The 26311-nt window shown below is 32.3% G+C and overlaps 3 protein-coding genes across 4 annotated transcripts; all 3 read left to right on the forward strand.

Moving 5' to 3' along the window:
• Positions 1–3793: 3793 nt before the first annotated feature.
• On the forward strand, positions 3794–11479 carry LOC107005698 (beta-amyrin synthase). 2 transcript variants are annotated; one of them, XM_015204341.2, is made up of 17 exons: positions 3794–4423; positions 6110–6295; positions 6914–7003; positions 7194–7391; positions 7680–7764; positions 7844–8010; positions 8169–8357; positions 8456–8569; positions 8666–8785; positions 8866–8988; positions 9085–9183; positions 9309–9365; positions 9459–9505; positions 9590–9733; positions 9812–9989; positions 10448–10612; positions 11196–11460. In XM_015204341.2, exons 1-17 carry the CDS (start codon positions 4223–4225, stop codon positions 11316–11318), a joined length of 2286 nt encoding a protein of 761 aa, XP_015059827.1. In that variant the 5' UTR covers positions 3794–4222; the 3' UTR covers positions 11319–11460. The 2 variants fall into 2 exon arrangements, with proteins under 2 accessions (XP_015059827.1, XP_027769123.1); XM_027913322.1 differs by lacking the exon at positions 6110–6295 and having other exon boundaries at positions 11196–11479.
• Positions 11480–12741: 1262 nt separating this feature from the next.
• LOC107005361 (signal peptidase complex catalytic subunit SEC11A-like) lies at positions 12742–18161 on the forward strand. Its single transcript, XM_015203937.2, has 8 exons — positions 12742–12931; positions 14874–14986; positions 15553–15624; positions 16002–16037; positions 16687–16732; positions 17067–17154; positions 17826–17883; positions 17998–18161. The coding sequence occupies exons 1-8, from the start codon at positions 12853–12855 to the stop codon at positions 18046–18048; spliced, it is 543 nt and encodes a 180-aa protein (XP_015059423.1). The 5' UTR covers positions 12742–12852; the 3' UTR covers positions 18049–18161.
• Positions 18162–21980: 3819 nt separating this feature from the next.
• On the forward strand, positions 21981–26308 carry LOC107005388 (ribosome biogenesis regulatory protein homolog). Its single transcript, XM_015203973.2, has 8 exons — positions 21981–22165; positions 23052–23202; positions 24090–24141; positions 24237–24365; positions 24681–24798; positions 25633–25816; positions 25910–26023; positions 26118–26308. The coding sequence occupies exons 1-8, from the start codon at positions 22074–22076 to the stop codon at positions 26265–26267; spliced, it is 990 nt and encodes a 329-aa protein (XP_015059459.1). The 5' UTR covers positions 21981–22073; the 3' UTR covers positions 26268–26308.
• Positions 26309–26311: the final 3 nt, after the last annotated feature.

Genomic DNA, 26311 nt, shown 5'->3' on the forward strand with positions numbered 1-26311 from the left:
CCCCACCCCACCCCCACCATCACCCCAAAAAAAATTATTTTTAAAAATTATTTTCAATTTCATAAATTATTTTCTACTCTAGTAAAAATAAAAGATGTTCCTCAAAAACATTTTTCATTCATAAATTAAACACTAAAAATCATTTTCGAAAAAAATTTTCTACGCACCAACCAAATATGAGAAAATAAGTCCAAAATCTACTTGTTTTCTACGAAAACATTTTCCTTTATACCAAACACACCCTAAGTCCTCACATTAGATTTACTTTTTTATATTTGTGTCTATTGACAAATTTCTATTAACGATCCATTTCAAACTTCATTTTAACTAAATAAATTTAATTCAAAAAAAGTATTCGCTTTAAAATTAAAAAAAGATACTAGTAGTTTCCCCAAATCTATAATTTATAAAAAAATTTGGAGAAATTTCTTAATAGTTAGTACTCATCTTGAGGAAAAAGACATAAGAAAACCAGAATTAAACTAAAGAGAACTAATACAAGTTCCTCAAGTTACAATAAAAATGTATTTTTGCTTCACTTTTTTTTTTAATAGAAATCAATTATGGGTGTTACATTTAAAGTTAAAATACTATTTATGTAATAAGTATTTTGAGGTTAATGACTATTAACTATTTTTTCCTAAATTTTGCACTAATTAAAGTTAGGTATAGCTCCTCACTTGTAATTGTCAAATGTCAATATTGAGTGATATTAATTATAATTAATAATAAGGTACAATTCCTCAATCCTTAGTGTTTTCTTACAAATTTCCAAAGTAGAAAATAAAAGCATATTCAATAATATCGATTTTGGTTAGGCCTGTTGGATTAGTTTGATTTAACTCGTGAATGATAGGGGACCTGAATAAGTATACTGATTAGTGAGACTTGAGAAATATGATAAGGCCGATCCATGGTCCAAATATAAACAATATAGAATATTAAAATTAATAAGAATTCAAACTCAAAAACTATTTTGAAGTTTTAAATATTAAAATTTAAATACAATTACGTTTATAAAATATGTACTACATAAAAGAATTTTTAGGGAATCACTAAGAAGGCCATAGCCTATAAAAATATTGTCATATTTTTATTTTTTATTATGATCATTAAAAAAATAATTAGTTTACTATTTTTATTTAACTATCTATACTTTTACTTGAAATCAAACTTAATAAATATTATAAAGATAATTTTATTTGTGGATTTGATTAACAAGTAGTAACACGAATACCATATGACATTATCTTGTCAATTTTTATGATAATATTTTCAAATTATAATTTGATTAAAAAATTATAAAAAATATATTTTTGCAAAACCTGTAGCCCACGTACTTGTGGGTTAGGTTGACCGTTTTCTGGTCCACAAAATAAATGGGTCAGCCCGACCTAGCCTGTCAATTTAAATTTCAAAACTTATATGAGTTAGTCCGATTGAAATGGACCACCCCATATTAACACCTCTAACTCTTGCTTGTATTTTTCATCGACAATTGTTGAATATATCACTCGTTCTGCTTTAAAAATAAGAAGTATTCTTGTTTATTTATAATTTTTATAAGAATTATTAATTAATTGAAAACTTTGAATTGTTATTTTTTCAGCTAAATATATATGTGCAATATACATTTATTTGTACATATCCTAAAAGAAGTGGATTGTACTAAACCTAGGATCACATTGCCTAATTTATTTGGAACTTATTGACTTATAACTGATTTTTATTCAAAATTGCACTTAGTAAAGTTAGGTAGCTCCACACTTTTAATTTGTAGTCAATATAGACTTTCAAAGTGTCATAATTTTGTCAACTCATCTAGTTTTTTTTATATTTTAATAGGTTGATCGAGTGATATTTTAAATGAATAAAATAAAGATTATTATTTATATTTAATTTGGATAGTAACGGATAAAATATGAGTTAGCCAAAATTATTTTTACTCACTCGGATGCTTAATTGGTAGAGGGTTCAGGTATCTAGGATATTAAAATTAATTGTAATAACTAGTATTTTCTTCGTCTCAAATTATCTGTTATAATTTTGTTTTACACGTTTCTTAAGAAAATATTAATTTAATTTTTTTTTACATATTTTATCTTTGTTATGTCTTGTGATATATTTTAGCTATTTCAAAAGTAATTGCTCTTAAGGGTAAAAGGGAAAAACACAATTAATTTTATCTTAAATTTCTAAAATAGTAAATAATTTAAGATAATTATTTTAAATAAATATGACAGATAATTTGAGACGATACTAATCATCAAAAGTTATGTTGATAGCAAAATTGTCTAATATACTGTAATAATTTTATCAGGCACTTCAAAATTATAAAAGGAAATAATAAAAATTTAGTAAAATTGAACAAACTCGATCATATTCCACATTTTAGTCTATTTTAATTCAAATAATTTTTAGATAAATCAATAACATGCATATTTTATTCTGTTTAATTCAACCAAATTAGCTGATTTGATTATTTGGTTTAATTTACTTGAGATGACTATAATTTTGTCTTTTTGTTGTTATATGCCTAAATTTTGTTTTATCTATAAAAAAATAATCCAATGCGTCCAATAAATGGAATTTAGACATTGTACCAAAAAAAAGAATAAGTAACAATTATCAGTAATATTTATTATATAAATTTAGTTATAATTATTCGATAAAGTGATCTAATTAAGTTAATATATTTTACTTATCGATGTTAGAAAAATTTTATATGATTTTTCTAATCTTATAAGAGATTATATGAAGTATATTACTTTAGTTTTTGTAATCTTATAATTAAGACAGGATATAAAATGTATTATAAATATGAAAAGTGACTGTCTTCTCTTCTTTTTTTATTGGTTTAATTATAGTGTAGATTTTATGCTTTTTTAAATGACAAAAAAATTTAAAAAAAAATTGTTATTGACAGGGAAATCCTAGCCATTGCGACAAGTTCGACTAAGAAAGTATATAGAAATTTTTAAACTCGAGATTTTTTATTTGAAAGATCATTTACTTAATCAACTCGATTATTTTTATAGGTTATACATTTTTATATATTGATACAAAATCTTATTAAATTTTTCAAAATTTACTTATTTCACGCAGATAAAATACATTTTTAAATTACCTAAGAATATAAGAACCTACATATAACCCTACAAGCTCTGCAAAATTAAATACTCTGCTTTTATCATAAACTTAAATTTTTGAGTATGTTATACCAAGCCAATAAATGCAAAACATGTGTATTTCATGGATATATAATTAGTTACTTTTTCGGTTTATTTTTCTTTGTCATGATGTGTTTTTTAAAAAGTCGATTTCACTAAATTTTAAAGTTAAATTAGATTAAACTAATTCAATATATTAAACAAAAAATTCGATATTTAAAAACTATACAAAAGTCAAAAAGTACGATAAATTGCAATTTTTTGCATATCAATACGATAAAAAAATAAATCGTAAAATATTAGTCAAATTTTTTATAATTTGACTCTTAAAAGAAAACTATGACAATTAAAAGTGAACGGAGATAATAACATACATTTTCACATAATTTTTAACTTCAAATATTTGTAATATTTATTTTTTAAGTGTGTTTATGTAAAGTTGAAACAAGACAATATGAAGAATTCTCCAAGAAAAGGAATTCAAAAAAAAAAACAACCAGTAGATGGTATATATCTTTATCATCATCATAATGACAAAAAAAAAACAAAACTAGTAATTTGTATTATAAATAGTTGCATAATATCACCAATTTTTTTCCACACAAACATAATTTCTTGACTTTGCTTATACCAAACTTTATAATCCTATTTTTAAATATTTTTTTTTGTTATTGCTTTATACCCAAATTCCTCCAATATAAAGACTATAATGAATCTTTTAACATAAAATAAAATAAAATAAAGTTCACCGAATTTATTGTTCATTCCCTTTATACCTTACACTCTTTAAGCATAAACTCCCTCTTATTATTTAAGTAAAATTTCACTCATTTTATTTCCTATCTCCAACAACTCTACATATAATTATCCTAGTAAGTATACATACAATTTTCCCTTCTTCATCACTTTTCTTTTTAATCGAGTCTATCGAAACAACTTCTCTATCCTGTAAAGACAGATAAAATACGTAAGGACAACATATATTTCAAATTTCATATATTTTATTGTTGAGGTGGTAGACGTCAAGAGTTCATTCGAACATTCGATTAAGGATGTGGAAATTGAAAATTGCTGAAGGGCAAAATGGTCCATATTTGTATAGTACAAATAACTATGTTGGAAGACAAACGTGGGAGTTCGATCCAAATGCTGGAACGATAGAAGAACGGGCTAAGATAGAAGAGGCTCGACAACAATTTTGGAATAATCGTTATAAAGTCAAGCCTAGTAGTGATCTTCTTTGGCGGATACAGGTAAATATATCGACTCATTTCAATGTATAAATTGTGTTTCTGTTTGTATAAAGCGTGAGAAAATTGTATATACACATGCAAGTACATATATTTTCGTCCTATACACTTATAATTATACAATAAAAATAATCCCCTGCCCAGTTTCTTTTGCCTTTCTCTCTTTCTCGTTTTATACAATTCGATTCAATCGTGTATTCCTTGTCAAGTCTCTTTTGTCTTTCTCTCTTTCTCATTTTATACAAATTCAAATTGTATATAATCGTTCTATACACTTATAATAATACAATTCGCTTTATACACTTCGTTTTTATACACTCTGCCCAAGTGTCTTTCTCTTTCTTGTTTTATACACTTTGTTTTATACAATTTGCTTCAACTGTATATGTATAGCTAATTATACAGTTTCTATGTTTGCTATGAAGCGCAATTATGCAAACTTTACTATAACATACAAATATAAATTTTTTATTTGCTATATGTGAAAGTTGTCCTATTATCAATTCTACGTGACAACATCTACCTACACAAGAGAATTAAATTGATGACATGACTCGTTTTTCATATTCTATTTATGTCCTAAATTAAATCATTAAAAGTGGGTGGGTGGGGTGGGGTATATGAAAAAGGTGTCCAATTAAGACTTGAAAGACAAGAGAGAAAAGACCAAAAAAATAGTCTATTAGAGGAAGACCCTAATATACTTTGTGGATTAGTATATAACAACAACAAAAATATAACACTCCCTCCGTCACAAAGAATGATCTGGTTTAAGTTGGTACGGAGTTTAAAAATATGAAGAAAGATTTTTTAATTTTATAGTCATAAATTAAAGTTAGGTCAAATGTACAAAATTGTTCTTTGTCTTGTGGCCTTAAATATGTCACGTGGAAAGCTGAAATTAAAATGTTACCAAAAAAAATGTCACTCTTTTTGAAATAGACTAAAAAGGAAAGGATACTATTCTTTTTGAAACGGAGAGAGTATAGACCAACAACAATAATAAATACGCTTATAGTTGGAATTCATCCCTCCTTAATTATTTATTTTGAGTTCAAGCTGAAACTGAGTCATCTGTTCGTTTGGAGGGTGGTCATTCGTAGATCGATCCCCCCTCAACGTCGTCTAAGTTGAACCTGTTACATACGGTTTGCCTAATACAATTTACATTTCTAATGTGATTTTTCAGGTTATTACACAATAGAAGGTTTACCCTAAATGCACAAAGTAACACAAATTACGAATTATACTAAAATTTCAAAAAAAAAAAAAAAATCTTTGTAACACACGAACCTAAATATAATAGAGCCATAGGGAGAAAAAGTTCTAGTGTTCGATATCATCGAATGTTTGACTTCAAGTAGTGATTATTATTTAATAAAATTAAATAGAGTTGGAAGAGTCAACATTAAAAATTCGAACACCACTTGTTGGTATCACTTTTTACTTTTAATAAATATTTTATTAATAATGTAAAAATAAATTCTCATATAATTTTATTCGAGTAATTACAAATGATAAAATAAAAAAAAGGAAAATAATTATCTGTAGCATATTCAATTGAAAGATAATTACATGTAACTATTCGTAAAAAATAAAATTAGTAACCTTGAAACTAAGAAAATTAATTCTTTTTTTAGCAAATTAAATTTCACTCACTTTTTTTTATTTATTTTTAATTTTTTACAGTTTCTTGGAGAGAAAAATTTTAAACAAAAAATTCCAGCAGTAAAAGTAGAAGAAGGTGAAGAAATTAGCCATGAAATTGCTACAATTGCATTGCATAGAGCAGTTCATTTCTTCTCAGCTTTACAGGCTACTGATGGTCATTGGCCTGCTGAAAATGCTGGTCCTTTGTTTTTTCTTCCACCTTTGGTAAGTTTTTAATATTTACGCGATCAGATCACATATAAGATAATTATAAAAAATTTATATGTAGGGTGTAGACATTTAAATTTGACCTTCGTTAAGTAAGTAACATTTAACTTTGAGAGCACACATCTAGACAGTTCATTTTGGTGTTAATTAACAACTAATTAAACACTTTAACTCATTTCCAATATATCTCGTGGACATCTGATGATGCTGACGTGACACATAAATTTTGAAGGTGTCTAGATGATTATTTTGTAAGCTCAGAGTGTTCAATTGATATGATGGAGATGAGTTGAGGTATCTAGACGTGTATACTGAATGTTGGAGTGTTTTGTTGTCTGTTGTGGGCCGAGTTAAAGTGTTTATCTATGTATTGAATACATTGTACAAATATACTTTTAACATTTGTTTAGATCTAATAATTGTTAGATTTTTTTTGTGAGTTTTGGCGTAAAAATCTGTATTTTGTGTCGAAATATTGAGTTCAGGTGAATTTGTTTTGAAACATTGGATCCACTCTTGATAGTAAATATCACAAGTTAATGTATTGTTACTTTCCTTTTCTTTGCAAAATTGGAACTTGGATATGCTAAAGCTAATTTTTACCTTGGAATTCAGGTTATGTGTATGTATATCACTGGGCATCTTAATACTGTATTCCCAGCTGAGCATCGAAAGGAAATTCTTCGGTATATATACTGTCATCAGGTATACGAACGTAATGTCACAATGAGTATACACTGATTCCTAAAGAATTTAACTTAAATAAAATGGCGATGTGTATGAGTTAACTTTTTTAGCGTCTTAATGTTACAAATTTAAGATTAGTATAGATAGTGTACGATGTCATGAGTGTATAGAACTTAAACTCGTTTGTAAATTGCTGACGTTGTTTCAGAACGAAGATGGGGGATGGGGTTTGCACATAGGAGGTCACAGTACTATGTTCTGTACAGCTCTGAGTTACATTTGCATGAGGATCCTTGGAGAAGGACCGGATGGCGGTGTAAATAATGCGTGTGCTAGAGCAAGGAAATGGATTCTTGATCATGGTAGTGTCACCGCAATTCCTTCTTGGGGAAAAACATGGCTCTCGGTATGACTATGGTTTAACTTATATACAATGATTGCGTACAAAGTCTATAACAGATAGTGGATGGTTATGTATTTCACGTTAAAATAAGTGAATTATATCATTCCCCCTTGTGAAGTAACCTTCTAGTGACATGTATGTTTGTTCAGACTCTTCAAAAATGTGGTCGTGTGTGTGTTGGATCCTTCAAAAGTAGTGCAGTTGAAGGATCTGGCATGGACGCGGCAACATTTTTGGAGGGTCGAGCAACGTTGTCTTCTTGTGCTGAGAAATTTCCGCTCTTTTAATCAGATTCTTGGAGTTTTTGAATGGATAGGAACCAATCCAATGCCACCTGAGTTTTGGATTCTTCCATCTTTTCTTCCCGTGCATCCAGGTTGGTTAATATTTTTTTCAGGATTTGCTATGCAGCATTGCGATCTGCCTCGTATTTTGACACTTTGACTTAAATGCAGCAAAAATGTGGTGTTACTGTCGAATGGTCTACATGCCGATGTCTTACCTCTATGGGAAGAGATTCGTTGGTCCAATCACGCCTCTCATTTTGCAACTAAGGGAAGAGTTATATGATCGACCATACGATGAAATTAACTGGAAGAAAGTGCGCCATGTATGTGCAAAGGTATGACTATCAAAGATCGTTTGATTACCAACATAAAGTTAGGTAGTATTTATCCCTGTATAGCTTTGTTTAAGAACCAAACGAGTCCTCAGTTTTGAAGTTAGTATCTACATTATACCATCTTCTACGAATGCTCAAACACAAACTTGTTGCTGCAGGAGGATCTTTATTACCCTCATCCGTTGGTTCAAGATTTGATGTGGGATAGTCTCTACATATGTACCGAGCCTTTGTTGACCCGTTGGCCTTTCAACAAGCTGAGAAACAAAGCTCTTGAAGTTACCATGAAACACATACACTATGAAGACGAGAATAGTCGATACATCACCATCGGATGTGTCGAAAAAGTATGGCAACTTAATCATTTTGAACAGATTACAGAATTACCTGCATTTTGTTAATGACTTCTTTTGTTAGACACTGATGAAACACATGGATGGTGTAGGTATTGTGCATGCTTGCTTGTTGGGTCGAGGATCCTAACGGCGATTATTTCAAAAAACATCTTGCTAGGATCCCTGATTATTTATGGGTAGCTGAAGATGGAATGAAAATGCAGGTCTGTAAATCTGAATTGTACTATTTGACAAACCAGAATAAGCAAGAGTAGGATATGTTGTTACTGAATAGGCGACTATTTGTCGTCGAATTTCAGAGTTTCGGTAGTCAAGAATGGGATACTGGTTTTGCTATCCAAGCACTATTGGCCAGTGAGATGAATGATGAGATAGCAGATACGCTTAGGAAAGGACATGACTTTATAAAACAATCTCAGGTTTGGATATTTAAGTAACGAGAACTTTGTTCTAATGTTTTCGTTTCAACCAAGTCTTACACTGTGAGAGTCTCTCGTAGGTGACGGACAATCCTTCTGGTGATTTCAAAGGTATGTATCGACATATCTCAAAAGGATCATGGACTTTTTCAGATCAAGATCATGGATGGCAAGTCTCTGATTGCACTGCTGAAGCATTAAAGGTATCTCAAAGTTCAATTTCTTGAAATTTGCTGACAAATGGTAAGATGATGGCTAGAAAGTTTGCCTAATTTTTCGTTTAACTTTTGTTTGTCTAGTGCTGCCTTCTGTTGTCTACAATGCCTCGTGAATTAGTCGGTCAGGCAATGGAGCCAGGGCGATTGTATGACTCGGTGAATGTTATTCTTTCATTACAGGTAAACACTGAAAGATGTGCCCTCAAATCATTAATCACTGAAGTTGTTTTCTGCTTTTGCAAAAAAATTCAAGAGAAACCTATATCTTAAAGTTATAATAAGATCCATTTTAAATAAAATCGCAGAGCAAAAATGGCGGTTTAGCAGCATGGGAACCTGCAGGAGCCTCCGAGTATTTGGAGGTAACACAATATTCCTATTTCCGTGATTTATTTCAACGTTGTTAAAAACCTTCAACCATTTTAACTTTCTTGTTCTGTTTTATTCACTGACAGCTGCTCAATCCTACTGAATTTTTCGCGGATATTGTCATTGAGCACGAGTATGATCACTATAACTCCTCTCTCTTTCCCTTTTCTTGTTAGTCTCCGTTTTACAGCTTGACACTGATTAAATGTCAATCCAGGTACATCGAATGCACTGCCTCATCAATTCAAGCACTTGTTCTGTTTAAGAAGCTGTATCCCGGACACAGAACCAAGGAGATCAACATATTCATTGATAATGCTGTTAAATATCTTGAAGATGTACAAATGCCTGATGGTTCATGGTATATTATATTTCTTTTCCGTCTTGAACTTACTACAAATAGTTCGATAACATATGACACGAGTAATCATGTTAACAGGTATGGTAACTGGGGTGTTTGCTTCACATATGGTTCCTGGTTTGCTCTTGGAGGGCTTGCTGCAGCAGGCAAGTCCTACAACAACTGTGCAGCTGTTCGTAAAGGCGTTGAATTTCTGCTAAGAACACAAAGATCCGATGGTGGTTGGGGCGAAAGCTACCGTTCTTGCCCAGACAAGGTAAAGTAAAAGTAAAAGTCCTTTCTCAGGACTTCTCTGTCAGTGCATTTGAGTTATCTGCATCTAAAGTCTGATGCATTGTTTTTAAATTCCACACTCCTTTCCCCGTTAAAGAACGACAATAACAACAACAATGTCTCGATCTTTACATAGTTAGGATCGGATATTTTAGGTAAGATACATCCTCTTCATTTCAAACCATTTTATTCCAATATGCAAGCTAACACTGAAAGGTTCTCAATACGAAGATAGACACTTTAATTTGGCCTCAACTGGCAACTGAACACTCCAAATTTGAGTACGCACGCCACATCTAGACACCTCAACTCGTCTCCACTATACCAGTGGAACATTCCAACTTAGAAAATGATCACGTAGACATCTACATTACGAATTTCTAGTTAGATGAGTACTGTCGAAAAGCCACTGTGACTGAGTTTTGTTTTTGATCAAAACAGGTATATAGAGAACTCGAAACAAATGACTCAAATCTTGTACAAACTGCATGGGCATTGATGGGATTGATTCACTCTGGACAGGCTGATAGAGATCCGAAACCCCTTCACCGTGCAGCAAAGTTGTTGATCAATTCTCAGATGGAAGATGGTGACTTCCCACAGCAGGTAATCACTCTGTAAATTACATTTACAAGCTAAACGATAGAAGATTCATATAGTCGATACAAACTAGTTGATTGAGTTGTGTTTGATTGATATTGATTGTTAAAGCGAAAAAAGCTCTTTCAATTTACCAAAAACTATACGTAAACAAAATAGACATTACTCTCCTCGTCTCATTTTATGCGACACACTTTAACTGGACACGAGCTTAAGAAAGTAAGAATACTTCTAAAACTTGTTGTCTAAAAACAAGCAACAAAATTTGTGTTTCTTTAAATCATCTCATTAATAACGAAAAAAATTAGAAAATTTAAACTAAATTGTTTCTAAATATATAGAAATGAATCATTTCTTTTGGAACAGACTGAAAAGGAAAAATCGTTACTAAATTAAGAAGGATGGATAATGAAGTCAGTTTTATCATGGTCTAAAGTGATGTGTGAATTAGGCATACGTCACAAAACTCTATTATAGACAAAATTGTACCCCACTGGCTCTCGAGAATTTCTCGATTATATATAAAAAAATAGTTTTATTATCAAAAAAATTTTATTATCTGATTTTTTTGTAATACATATATGTGCAGGAAATTACTGGAGTTTTTATGAAGAATTGCATGTTGCATTATGCAGCATACAGAAATATATATCCATTATGGGGTTTGGCTGAATACCGCAAAAATGTACTATTACCATTAGAAAACAACTAAATATATATAATTTTTTGATATAGAGTGCAATTTGGTCCTTTTTTTGTGTGTTAATGTGAGTGATGTAACAAAAGTAAAAATTCATAGCCTAAGTTGTTTTTATTATTTTGTATTACATAATTTGTGAATAAAGAAAGTTACAAAAAAAAAAAAATTGGTCTTGTTTCATTCCCCCTCCCTCTTTTACTTCAATATTTATCGTCAAAGGATATGGTGGAATGGTAAAATTCAAAGGGAGAAATTCAAGATTTTATCTTCTTGCAATTTTAGTTTTTGCGAATTAATTACCTTAGAATGATTATTGAGGAGAATTGTAGGTATGTATATGATATTCCTTATTGATTTCAGCAACAGCGAAGCTATAATTTTTTTCAAAAATTAAACGAGTTAATAGTCAGAAGCATACTTGAATCATTTTCTTTTCACGAGTTTGACACCCTAGCTATAAGTTGTTCCCTTTTACTACTTGAACTATAGTTGAGCTAGGAAAAAAGAACAACTAATAGTTTTACGTCTTGAGAAGTGTGTGTTTGTTTAAGAACTTCATAAGACTATTGGAGATAATATAATTGAGTCCCAAGACTTCAATGGAACGTGATACTTCATTGACGATAATATATATAACGGGTACTATAGCTCAATTCCAAACAAGTTGGGGTCGAGCATTGGAACTCTTAAGGCACAACATACCGAAAAAAATTCACAAGTTTAATCTAGATGCATGCAAGCTATTCTGAACAAAAAAAATTATTCACTTAAAGGTATATTTTTAATTTAAATGCGCACAAACTCACTCGGACAAGAAAAAAAGTTTTTACCACTTAAAGGCGTAATTGATAAAATTTAAAATCAATAAAAAAATTAAAATTCTGATTCCGTCTCGACAATAGTGTTTCTATTAAGGAGGAGGAGAAAAATGGGTGTAGGGTAGGTATTATTTTGTGAGGTGTCTTTTAATATTTTTTTCTTTGCTGACATGTTTTTATTTTATTGGTCCAATTTGTCACATAAGAAGCAAATGATGTCACACTAGGTAATAACCAAAATTGAGGGGTCAAAATGAAAATCAGAGTAAACTTTATGGGTCGTTTATGCATTTGGCTAATAATATATTTATTTTCGTTTACCACAGTCAAGTAATTCAAATTCGCATTACATAAGTCTCATTAAATTTAAAACACTTATCACAACGTTTCATCATTTCAATCTAAATTTATTTCAAATCCTGTACACTATTCGTTTCTTCTTTTATTTGATTATATCTTGAACTAATATTTCAATCATAAAAATAAGTTTTCAAATTTACTTTTTTTTCACTTGTATATTTTTTAATTAAAATTGATGTTCAAATACAATTTAATCACTTATTAATTTGTGAAAGATTGCAAAAAAGCCCCATTACTTGCTATAATTGAAAACTCGGCCCAAATATTTCACTATATAGATAGAAAAGCCCTTACACTTTTGTGCCCTCAAAGATTTATTGATTTCAGACCAAAAGGAGAAACAGAGAAGAAAACAGAGAGACGCAAAAATGGGATGGATCGGAGAGCAAATCGATTCGATAAAGTCAATTCAGTACAGACAACTCGTAACTCAAGCAATCAGTCTTGGTTTGTGTTCATCTTTTGTCCTTTTGATTCAGTTCAATTCATTGAGCTTGTGTATATATATGGATGGTTTGATTTTTTTTTTGATTCAGTTCTGTGTGTTTTTGGATTTATCAATTGATTGATTAATTGTGCTGCTGTGTGTGTTGTGACCCATATGGGTTGACTCGTTTTGATGGATTCAGTATTCAGAATGAATTGACTGGTTTTTTGCTGGATGTTGAGGATAGATTCTGTAAAAACCTTCATTTTTTCATGGATTTGGGGTTTTTGATGATTTATTTGGGTTTTGGACTTATCAATTGATGGACCCATTTTGATGGATTTAGTATTTAGAATGAATCGACTGTTTTTTGCTGGCTGTTAACTTCTGGAAAAACTTAATCTTATGAGGATTTGGATTTCTTTTGATGAATTTATTGAGATTTCAGGCTAGAGGCTGAGATTTTCTCGAAAAAAAATCTCTCTTTAGGTGTTTGGTGGAGTATATAGATTAGGTTCCTATCTGTTTCATGGTAAAAAGGCACAGCCTGGTTTGTTGCATTTACGCAGGGTTGGGGGAAGGGTCGCACCCTAAAAGGGTGTGTTGTAGGCAGCTTACCTAGGTGCAAACATCAATAGCGGTTTCATGGTGTATTTTAAATTTATAGTGTTTTGCTTTTAGTACCAAAGAAACCAAATTTAGATGTTTATTTATGATTGTTGAGCTAAGTTCAAGGCCAATGACCAAGTCCAGTTGGTTTTTAAGCTTGTTTGAGACATCCCATGGAAGTTTTGAAGTAGCTTCTTGTTAGGTGGCATTCATGTGGTTGCTAACTGTGTCTTGAACGATTGCTTGTTTGGGTTGTGCAGTTTGCTCAGAACTAGGCTACAAGTAGTCCTATACCTTATTCTTCTTTATCTAATTATTGAAATAATATGAAATGAAGTGTCCAACTTTGTAGTCATTGTCTAGAGGTGAATTATAGAGCATGAAATAGCTGTGTTCTCTTATTAACTTATTATCTATAGGTTCACATATTTTATGTTATTAAGCTGAAAGATTTATACCCAAATCAAGATATTCTAGTCAATGTTAGCAAAAAGAGAGAACTGTTTTATGCATATTTGTAGTTTCTTTTTGGGCATTAAAAATCAAGAAATATCTTAATTGTTAATGACATGGTTGAATTATATCTCCATGTAAGGATATTATGAAACTTATTGCCCATGGAGAAAAAATGATTAGCTAAGAAAATCATCTTCTCAAATAATTAAATGTGCAATAGTGCAAGTATGGAACTAATTCAGATGCAAGCTGAAGCGCATGTCTATCCTCTTCTCAATGATTTAGTGTCTAGTTTTTGCTTTGTTGCGGATTATACGAGCTAGAAAATAGTTGGACTTCTAGATTGGTATAGAGGGAATATCTAGTTGGCATTGATTTGAAGAATTGAACTTGAAATTCAGTTTACAAACTTTTCAAGAAGTGCTTGTTTTGGCTGCTTTTGCCAAGTGAAAGTTGACTACTTTGGGAAATAATTTCAGACTCAAATTTTCAAATATTTTAACTCAGAATTGACTTCTTGAATTTTTTATTTTTTTTTGAAGAATAGAGTCCGAGTCTTTGAACAATTTGAAAACCATAGTTTCAAATTTGTTAGAGCACTTGTTTTTTTTTTTTTTTGGCAAAATCAGTTCACCCCACACTTCTTGAAAGAATTGATATTAGAACTGAGTTGTTCAATTTTTGTAAACAAACACTGAACAGCTTTACATGCAGATTTTTTCTGAAATTTTTCTCTACCACTCGCTCCCAAAAAAAGTTCATTTTGAAATGTTAAATCTATTTTCATTTCTTCTGATGTGTGAAAAAGTATGAAAATGGAAGTTGATGGATTTTGTTCTTTACTCTGTAAAAGTTAATATTCTTTAGTCTGACCCTTCTTCACATAATCACTTTCAGGGATGATTGTTACGTCCGCACTTATAATATGGAAAGCGTTGATGTGTGTAACTGGCAGCGAGTCACCTGTGGTGGTTGTGCTCTCTGGAAGTATGGAACCTGGCTTTAAAAGGGTGAGCTAAAGAAACTTGTTCACAAGAAAAAAAAGAGGACTTGGGGATGGGAGAGGGCATCTAAACAAACGGATGACAGCCAACTGTAGCTGGACTTATTTCTACTTCTTTTGCTGTGTGCTACTCTGTTTGTTTATTCTTTGCTAAAGATTCTTTACTAGAGGTTAAATACTAGAGGATATTAGGATATGAAACTAAAGAAAGGGAGTTCAAAAAAAGTTTTGTTTAACTATCTTGTTTATCATCTAAATATGCATAATCTATGCTAGATATATCTTCTTGTATTTGGCTTATTGCTGAATAGACATCAGGGTTTCTGGTTTTAGTAGCAACTTGTTATTATTTGAAATAAATAATGAACCTTCCTATTCTAATGTTGTGCAAAGTACGCCTTTCATGTGAGTGACAGTATGATCCTGGTGTCTTTCTTACTATCGAGGAGAAACTCTCTTGAATTCCTTTTCTTTTCGTTTACACTACAGTGAGAAGTAGAAATAATTCTTTAAGTGGAGTGTTAGTTGCTCTTTCGACTCTGTATTACTGAAAAATCGTCTACTTTCTTGCAGGGTGACATTCTTTTCTTGCATATGAGCAAGGATCCTATTCGTGCGGGAGAAATTGTTGTGTTTAATGTTGATGTAAGTAGTGCTTACCAGCATCTTCTGTTTTACCTGTTTTCTGCTCGAGTTACTTTGGCTTTAAAAATACACAATAAACAATATTTCTTTGTATTCTCAGCTTTTGCAATGCCACTTGTGGGAGTTATTTATGTTCCCATAGAAACAGCTTGGCACCTTTTCACAATTCTATTCCGTCCACAACAACTGGATTAGGCACATATTAGAATAAAAAATGTTTCATTGAATAGACCCCATTTAGTTTTGCTCATAAATACTACTAATATCTATTTTATGATTGGACTTCAACCTGTCAAAATCATGTTCCTGAAATTATTACTGTCATTTATATTGACTTCGAAATTTACTAATGCTGATGGCATTTTTTTGTTGCACAGGGACGTGAAATTCCAATTGTTCATAGAGTAATAAAGGTATGTTGGGAAGTTTTCTCTCTGTACCAAATTTTCTTTCATCTGGTTGTGTTGCCTGCATCTAATGTTTCTGTGCACTGGTAGTAAGACAAGGAATGTGCAATTAATTATCAATATTTGTAAAGGAAAAGAAGGATATAAGGGACTAATAAATGAAAGCACATTCTGAAGTGATAAAGTGATAGAATGACCCTATTTCCTTAACTAGATTAGGGTATGCAACCAATCAGAGCAGGCTTGGTTTGGAGCCTTAGCTGATGATTAGCCATTCCTCTCTTCCTTGATAATTGAGAGAAGTACATACATAAAAAGTAAATTCTGGAGTCATATACCGCTGATGAATCTAACCGAGAATTAGACTGTAAATTTCACAAATATTATCAGCAACTTTCTGTATCATTTTCTGCACGTGGTAATTCAATTTGTAATACAACTTTGTTGTATTTACTTCCAAACTCAATCCAAGTACCAACCTTCTGAACGAAGAGGGAACAGGAATTAAAATATTGTTGAATAATGACATGATAAGAAGGCACGCGTTTCCTGTACTTAACTAATTTTGGTTGTATCTGACATTTGCTGTCTGCCCACTTTTTCCTTCCTCTTGGGTAAACTAACCACCATTACTTCTTTATGTTTCCCCTTGTAGGTTCACGAGCGCAAAGACACTGGAGAAGTTAACGTCCTTACAAAAGGTAATTGTTTATGATGCATATTAGGTTAGAAGTCAAGGATTTGTTGTATAGATCCCTTCCGCTCTCTTTCTCTCCCTCTTTCTCTGCATTGAGAATCGGTTATCATAAATTTATTACAATTCATAAGGTGCTCATCAATCATTTCATAGTTTTTTATCTAATGAAAAAGTTTTACTTCAGACAATAATCTTCTGCTTGTTTGTTTGTACTGGTCAACTGAAAAAGCCTTCTGTTATTTGCTTGTCCCCTAATTGTTGTTAAGCAAGGTTTTATGGTTATTAGTCCTCAATGATGACTACTAATTTTCTTTGTTGTATATGATTCAAATCTTTAGGAGACAACAACTTTGGTGATGACAGACTTCTATATGCTCAAGGTCAACTCTGGCTGAAACGTCATCACATCATGGGGAGAGCTGTTGGGTGAGTTGACAGTTAGATCTGCTCTTTAGATCTTTGGTTTCTCGTTTCTTGAGGTCCTCTGCTTAAGAGACCCATCAGCAATTGTTAGGTTGTGAGGTCTTACAGTGGTGTTGCCTTGGCGCTCATTCCCTTCTATGCTTTATCTTATTTGAATAGGCACCACTTCCTTTCGATTCTACTCTATGCAATATTGCAACTCCAACAACTAATCCATTATAAATATGCAGAATTCATATTGTTAATCATTTTCCGTTGGAAGATCCTCCACGTAAAGTAAAATTTCCACACAAGTTATCATTTTTTATACCACTATTTCCATGCTAGGGAAGTTTCATGAATTTGTTGACACTCGAGAAAGAATTGAAGTTTTCACTCATATCTCTCCTTTTTTTCATTCTTTTTATAGTACTACTTTTATTTTCAGTACTTCTCTTTCTTCATTATTTCCATCATATCTTTCAAACCTGTTCTGGAAAACGTTGTCTTCAGGTGAGTGTCTATTGAAAACAACCTCTCTACCTCACAAAGGTAGGGGTAAGGTTTACGTACGCCCCACCCTCCCAGGCCCCACTTGTGAGAGTATATTCAGAATATGTTAATTGTATTCAGCCCCCCTTTGTGTGTTACCTATTTGTTCCTTGAATGCTGAACGACTTGCTTGTTAATTTCAGGTTCTTGCCTTATGTTGGTTGGGTGACGATAATCATGACTGAAAAACCAATTATCAAGGTTTGTTGTCTATCGAACTTCTAATTATGCTTTTACATTAGTGTTTTATAAGGTTAGCTATCTAGGTGCAATGAAATTCTAATGTTACTCTTTTTTTTTCCTTTCTTATTGCAGTATATATTGATAGGTGCATTGGGATTGTTGGTCATCACATCAAAAGATTAGTGGACAATGGCTTCCTTCAGTATCACTGGCACAAATTTAGAGAGAAACTATGTATCTGCCATTTTCAAGAATCATGACTCATTTTTGGAGTAATAGAATCCTCTTTCTAGACATGATCAGATACCCCCCCCCCCCTTTCCTTTTTTTGTGTGTGATTTCGACGTGGCATGTGATGTGTGGATACCGTATAAATTAGGGTTTCGAGCCCTGCTGCAAGCTTCTGCCACGAGCAGAGCGTGTTGCCTGAGTTGGGAGGAGGGTAGAGGGACGGACTCATACTCCTCGGAGTTTTGAACCTATGCACCAACCGGACAGAAAATTGAAATGAGAAGAAAATGAAAATGTAGTTCCTCTTCTGGGATTGTTAAATAATGTAGAAGTATTTAAAAAAAATAAAATGACAACACTCCATAAAGTCTCTTGGGTTTTTATTTCAAAACTCTTTAGAAATATTAACATGTATTAATGTTATACCATAGATGGCAATTTGTAAGGGCAACTTCTTGTTTGTATAATTTGGTTAATATATTTTTCAATCGTGAAAGTACAAAGAGCCATCAAAACTATTTCCGATAGACCTTTGGACAAAAAACTATAAGTAAAAGTAAAAGTAAATGAACTAACCATCCCATCCCATGAGGGTAAAAACAAAAAAGAGAGAAGATATATCATAAGGGGCTCTAATGTTTGTATTTTCTTTTATGTGATTATGTTTATGAGGTTTTAACCAAACTAAGCCATTATATAAAGCTATTCACCAAAATAATATGTTTTTCTAAAATTTTACAAAACTAGTATAAACGTATTCCACAGTAACGTTTTAGGATATATTTTATTTTTTAAAAGTTGATGGCGTCAGATTGATATACGTTACTCATAGTAACGTTTTAGGAGTAAAACGTTACTGAAAATAACGCTTTAGGAGTAAAACGTTACTTACAGTAACGTATATCAACCTAATGCTGTTAGTTTTTTTTTAAAAAAATATACCGTAAAACGTTACCGTGAAATACGTTTATACTAGTTTTGTAAAATTTTAGAAAAATGTATTACTTTGGTAAATTGTTTTATATAATGGCTTAGTTTGGTTAAAAATTCCAAGTTTCTTTTGTTGTTGAACTTTAACAGTGTTTTTAATTTAGAACTTTTGAATAGTTGTTTGCAAATCAAGTTTGAAATGGATAGATAAATCTCCATGCGACCAACAAAGCCAAAATAACGAGCACGTGAATCCATGATCTCTCTATAAAACTAATATTTTATGTATAGATTTTCTAAAATTAGTATAATATTTTGACTCTAAGAAGACTAAATGATACACTAGGTTCCCTTAGTTCTTTTTTTTAATTTTTTTTAGTGGTGCACTCATGTACAAATGCTAGATTAGCCTTTGATTCGAGTTATGAAAACAACCGCTTGTAGAAATACAAATCCTAGATTCACCTATGGTTTTAGATGTGGAAATAGAAATCCTTGTGGTTCGGCTCTCACCGCGATTTGCACATAGTGGGGGAGCTTAGTGCACTGAATGGCCTTTTTTGTTTGTAGATCGAGTTTGTTGCTTTTAGTATGCTACACTCTACTTGGAATTTTGAAGTTATGTCTATTTTGTATAGATAAGAATGCTATCTTCTTGGATAGATATATCAAATTCAACAGTAAAACATATTTTGATTTTTGGCTTGTTGAAGTTTCAAGTAGCTTTAATAGTTATTTTTCTGTTTACATAGGTCTAAGAACTGACCACATTTGGAAAATGAGGATCTGTGTTGACTCACCAGACAAGAGTTCATCCTACTGATGCTGAGGAAGCAGGTTTTAGAACACGTAATGGACATTATGAGTTCTTGGTTATGTTATATGACGTTACAAATACTCAAAGATCATCTCTGAGAATTCGTTTTGGTTTTCTGTGATGAAGTTTTCGTTTATAGTAAGTGTCACGAGGATCATTTAAGCTCATGGGATTCGACTTTGTTGTGATGTTTGTCAAAAAAATAATAGTCGAGAATCTTTCTCCAGCTGTTGTTCTTCAGCGTCTTCCTATTCCTAATCGAATTTGGGAGGACATATCGATGTATGAACTTCCAAATTCGAAGGGAAAAACAACTGTTCTGGTTGTGGTGGATCGCTTATCTAAATATGCTCACTTTGTTGCTCTATCACATCCTTGTTCTTCTGAAGATATTGCGTAGGTTCTCTTTGATCAAATTTATCGCCTACACGTGATGTCAAGATCCATTGTATGTGACAGAGACTCAATCTTCGCAAATGCATTCAGAAGGAGCTTTTTCGTCTTAATGGAACTGAGTTTAGCTTTAGTTTTCGAGATACCACTCTCAAACTGATGGCCAAACTGAGGTGGTGAATAAAACGTTAGAGATGTATTTAAGATACTTCTCTGGTTCTCATCCGAAAGGTTGGTCAATCTGGTTGTCTTGGGCAGAATTCTGCTATAAATACGAGTCTTCAAATGACTCCGTTGGAGTCTGTTTTTGGAAAGAACCACAGCGTAACTAGAGTCAGTGGAACAACTGTTGCTAGCTCGGGATCATGTTGTTGAAAAGATTGCAGCAGAACAGAATCGTGTGAAGACGATTTATGGATTCTTAAGTATAAAGAAAGGGAGTTTGTTGCTGGTGTTATGGTATACCTCAAGTTACAACCTTATTGCAAGACTTCAGTAGCTACGCGGAGCGTGTATAAACTTTCATCCAGGTATTATGGATCCTTCAGAGTTATTGAAAAGATCGGGGCAGTGGCGTATAAGCTTGAACTACCAACTTAAAGCAAGATTTTCATCCAGTATTTCACATCTCCGTTCTCCAAAAACACGTTGGTGATGATCTCATCGATGTTCAAGCTCGGGTTCTAGTTCAGATTGATGACTTCCTGGAAGTTTAACCTTCATCAGTTTTGCTAATTTTTGAATAGCACTAACTATACTATGTTGCAGTTAAAGTTTGTTGCTTGTTCTTATTGGAAAAATACTTTGTTTTTGTGTAATGAATGCTAGTAATTTTGAGTTTTGGGCTTTTTAATGAAGTAAACATAATGTCTCATTTTAATACTCCAATTTTTATTTTATATTTGGTTTTAGTTTTTCCTATGTCACGTATCTGTATTGAAGCACGATTAATCTGAATTCACTCCACATAGGGTCCATTGAAACAAACGCTTCCTATCAAGGATTTTTTCACACATCACGAGTAGCCTTATTGACACTTCAATTCGCATAGCTTGAAATGTGGATTCTTTTTTGTTTCATATGTTTAAGGGAAAATGGTTAAAAATGTCCTTAAACTATGTGAAAGGAATAAAAATGTCCTCCGTTCATAGTTTGGCTTAAAAATGCCCTTACCGTCAATACGTTGGTTTAAAATTACGGTACATTTTTATGTTCCTTTCGCATAGTTTAAGGACAATTTTGAACCAAAATATTAACGGTAAATTTTTTTTAAAATCAAACTATAACTAAAATGACATTCTTATTCCTTTTACATAGTTTAAACGAATCACAAATGAAATATTAATCAAACTAATAATCACTATAAATCTTCTTTTTTTAATCTAACTTTTCTATAAATATTTTGAAATGCCAATTATGATGACAACAATAAGAAAAAATTATTTTGTTTAACTAATTTTATATATGAAAAGTTATACATACTTTTATTGAATTTATTTAAGTTTTTTATATTAAAAGTGTAAATTTCTTTTATATTATACTATTACTATGTATTTATTTAAATCCTATTAATTTATTTTATTGATTTTTTTAGTATCTGGCTAATTTAAATTTATATATATATTTTTTATAATTAGAGTATGAATTTAAAATTTAAAATTAAAATTGTGTCACGTAAATTAAAACGAACGAGAGTAGTAGAAAGGGGCTATTAGGTTTGACCTATTTGCATTTTATACCCATCACTTTGTCTTAAAAACTCAGCCCCCAAATCCTTAAACCCTTCTCGCCACTCTCCGTAAGGTTTTCTGCAGAAAACAAACCAAACGAAAAAAAAATGGAGATGGCTCAAGAATCATATGAATTGGATGTAGGTAATCTTATGGCTTCATACCCACATCACAGTTTTGCATCTACACCTTCTTCCAGGTTTGAGTTTCTTGAAAAGTACCTTTTTTTTTAACATGTATTGTTGTGCTGATTTCTGCTAAAAAAAGGTGGAATTTTTAGTGTATTATCATCCTGTTTCGGAAGATTTTTGAACATGCTGTGTTGTTAATGTCTATTTGGGGTAAAGGGGTAGCTTAAAACCCCAGGGAATTGTCAAAAAGATTGAAAAATCATATGGGAATTAGACACTAGTGCAGATTTAGCTAAGATTATAATAGATGAAAGTAAAGTGATACTTAGCTGTGTTCTTGGAAATTACTGTGCTTTTTTTCTAACTCGAAAAGATGGAACTTTGAAAGGATTTTAGAGTATTGTCTTCAACTATTTGGGTGATTTTTGCTCAAGTTGTGTTATTGTTTTTGATTTATGAGGTAACAGAGTTATCTTGGGATGAAGGGGTAGACCTGAAATTGTAGGAAATTGTCAAAAGAGTAAAATATCCCTGAGAATGGGCGAAGATTTAGCTGAGAATATAGTAGATCGAATTAAAGTGTCTGTTTAAGTGATACCTAGCTAGTTGGATACTTAGATTAAACTGGTTAGCTATATTCTTGAAAGTACCCTTCTTTAACATGTATTGTGTTGTCAATGCTTTTTTTGTTACTCGAAAAAAGGTGGAAACTTGGGATGTATTTACAGTATTCTCTTTCCACTGTTTGACAATTTTTGCTTAAGTTCTGTTGTTATTTTTAGTTATGATACCTGATTCAAGAAAAAGTTGTCTTTATAGTTTAACTCATGGGGATAGGGAACTAGCTCACAATTAACAATGTTAGCTCAAGTTGATGTTTTGACTAAGTTACAATGATAAGGAGACTCAACGGATTTCCTTTATTCATCATATATTCTTGTTCTAAATATGTAGGGAGGAGTTGGTGAAGGAGTGTCTACAGGAGGGGACCAAGTTAGTGCAAGGTATTGCAGATGCTCTCTTCAACTTACCTTCAACAGAAAGCCCTGATGGTCCTCTTGTCCAGTTGCCTCAACCAACTACGAGATTGCCTAGAGAGAAGCCTGTAAGACCTCATTTCTATTTTTTGCACAAGAATTGTGTGTTTTTCTTATCAGTTCCAAGAGGAGTGGTAGAGCATGTATTTGCAACAACAAACTCATTTTTCTGCGCATTCATGGTATTTGAAACAACTGATCTGTTTTCTATTGTGGCTCATTCCGAATTGCGTTTAAGTCATTTTCTGTAAGGAAGAATGTTACTTTAATCTTAATTTGATCAAATTAATTAAAGAAACTTGTCCATGGAAACAGATGAATAACTTGCAATTATTTTGCTCGTCTTCATTCTTTCTCGTAGAGGGCGTACATATAATACAGTGAAAGGATCTGATTTTCCAATGAGGTCTTTGTTTTTTAACCCCTTTGCCTGAACAAATTTTCTGTTTTTGATAAAGAATAGTCGAATCTCATTATTTCTTTTGAGAATTGTGTGACTCTAGCTTCAAATGTGAATTGGATCTGATATACAGCATAATCTATGATAATACAATTTACTACAGTGAGCACAGGGGCAAAGTGCTTACGAAGATTTTTACCTTCATATTTGAGAAGTTATGTGGTCGTGATCGAAATAATGTGGCAAGAAATTATTTTGCCAATTCTCCTGATGACTTTAAAACTTCATTTGTTTCTTCCCTAAATTATAGCACAATGGTCGATGTAGTATTTATAATATATTCTGATCCTAAGTTTGTTGATTTCATATTTTTTAAGGAATTTCTTTCTGTGATCCTGTTATTAAAGTTATTTTATATAGAATGCTTAGATGCCTCCCTTCCTCCCGCCCCTATATTCTAGATATGCATAGTGGAAAATAGATCTTCTTTACTGTGGCCTTATCTGTTAAATCTGTCTGCTCCTTTTAGTGCTAATTGTGATTTGATTGTTTCAGCTTCCAAGGCCTAAACCTCCAACAAAATGGGAAGTGTTTGCCAAGAAGAAAGGTACCATGTTAATAGTGTATGGGTTTTAGAATAGATAATTCTTGATTTAAATGACCTTTATTGTGTTCTTAATTTTTGGAAATTTTTTTTTTCAGGTATTCAAAAACGTAAGAAAGACAAGGTGGTGTTTGATGACCAAACTGGTTCATGGAAGCGCAGACATGGCTACGATCGTGTAAATGATGACAAAGATGTGCCAATCATTGATGCCAAGGCAACTGATGGTTAGTATAGAGAATTTTCATTCTCGACTCCTGCAATATTCAATTTTCTTATGTCTCAAGCTCTCAACTGTGAGGATTTTGAATGATAGGATTCAAAGGGTCATAAGATCCTAAAACAAATGTATGTCTTGACGTCGAAGTTCAGTATTTCAGTTCTTAATGGATAGTGATTATGATTATACTCTCTTATATCAATCAAGTCCTCATGATGATAACTAGTGGAAAGCAACTTATACTTTGTCCATGAAGGGAAGAACATATCTGCATTAGCATTTTGTCATTGTTCTGAATGTCATTTCCCTGTTTTTTTTTCAGAGCCTGGTCAAGATCCTTTTGCTAAGAGACAAGAAGAAAAGAAGAAAAGAGTAGAAAAACAAGAGAAAAACCGATATAGTAACTTGAAGGAAGCTGCAAAAGCTGGTGCTTTGCCAAGGTCTTGTTCTTCTAAACTTCTCATGTTTTTCTGCCATAACGTTTTTAGTTCTTTAATAATTCCTGCCATGTATGAGGGATTTATTAGTGTTTTTTGCTCATGTATCAAATCCATTTTTAAAAAAATCCAGTTTAGACTAGCTGTTGAATTGTTGCATTGGTTAGCAGATCTCATTCAGGAAAACCATCAAGGCCTTGTTTGTATCAGTTGCTAAATTCCGCCTTGAAGTTTGCATCTACCTTTTTCTTATTCTGTTGCATCCTTCTGTCTGATGTCATTTGTCTTGATAAGCACGTTGGTTAAAATTCTTACTCTCCCAAAGAGAGAACCTCCTTGTACTTATTCTAAGTGCTTACAAATCCTTAACATATTTGTTGTTTTGCTTTTCTCAAATATATTGGATGCAACAGTGACTAAGTTTATCATCATTCTCGAAGGAGAGGATTTTTCATGACTTATAAGTTATAAGTTACAGAGCTTTAAGCCTCTGCATGAAATTATTATCTCTTACACAAGTCAATGGTGGAGAAAAACGTAGATCCTGTTGAAAGTTCTTTAATTTAGCCCAAAAGTATGTCTAGTCACCTAATCTTTTCTGATCGATTCCAGCAAATCTTAGTATTTGTTTTGTGAGTTGATCCAAAAAAAATTCACAACATTAGTAAATGAATCAAAACAAACGCAAGTTTTCTTGTTTGTGAGTTCCTTTGCGGCTGATTTGGCGATGCCCTCTTTCTGTTTCTTTGCCCCCAACTTCTTAAAATTCCTCAGCATACATTAGTTGGCCACCTCAGTGAAAAACATGTGCCTCACACTCCATTTCTTGCTTTGCAGTCATGTTCAGCTTGCTGCCACAGCACTGCCTATAACAGGATCACAAGCTGCACCAAGGAAAATTAGCAAGGATGAACTCGGAAATGTTGCTGGAATGGCAGCAAATGCAACAGCTAGTGGCGGAAAATTTGACAAGAAGTTGCCTGGTGAAAAGCCCCCAAAACATGACAAGAAGTATCGAAAGGTTTGTTATCTACAAAAACTACATACATAACTTTCCTTAGTTCTGACCTCGATTGTACAATTCTAAGTCCACGTCCCTCCTATCCACAACCAGTTCCTACCAGTTGCGGAAGGATCAGGAATGGGATCCTTAGAGAGACAACAAACCGAGAAAGTCCTAAACAAATTCATGGCCAAGAACTCCCACGAGATACTCAACGTGCAAAAGGTATAACATATGCATATGTACACATCTCTTATCATTTCATCCTCCGAGATTTGTACGAGCTAATTAGTTCAAATTTTTCACCTTAATACTGTAGGCTATAAACATGTACAATGTGAAAAAAGATAAGAAAGGAAGAAGCCAAGGAGGGAAGTCATCGTCAACCGATAACAAATTGAAGGCAAGGAAGTCACCTTACAAGAAATCATCAACAAAAGGACCTTCAAATAAAGGAAAATCTAAGTGAATTTCATATTCCAAATTGTAGTAGTATACATGGTAGTCAACCCC

This window comes from Solanum pennellii, chromosome 12 (genome assembly GCF_001406875.1).
Source record: "Solanum pennellii chromosome 12, SPENNV200".
NCBI lineage: Eukaryota > Viridiplantae > Streptophyta > Magnoliopsida > Solanales > Solanaceae > Solanum > Solanum pennellii.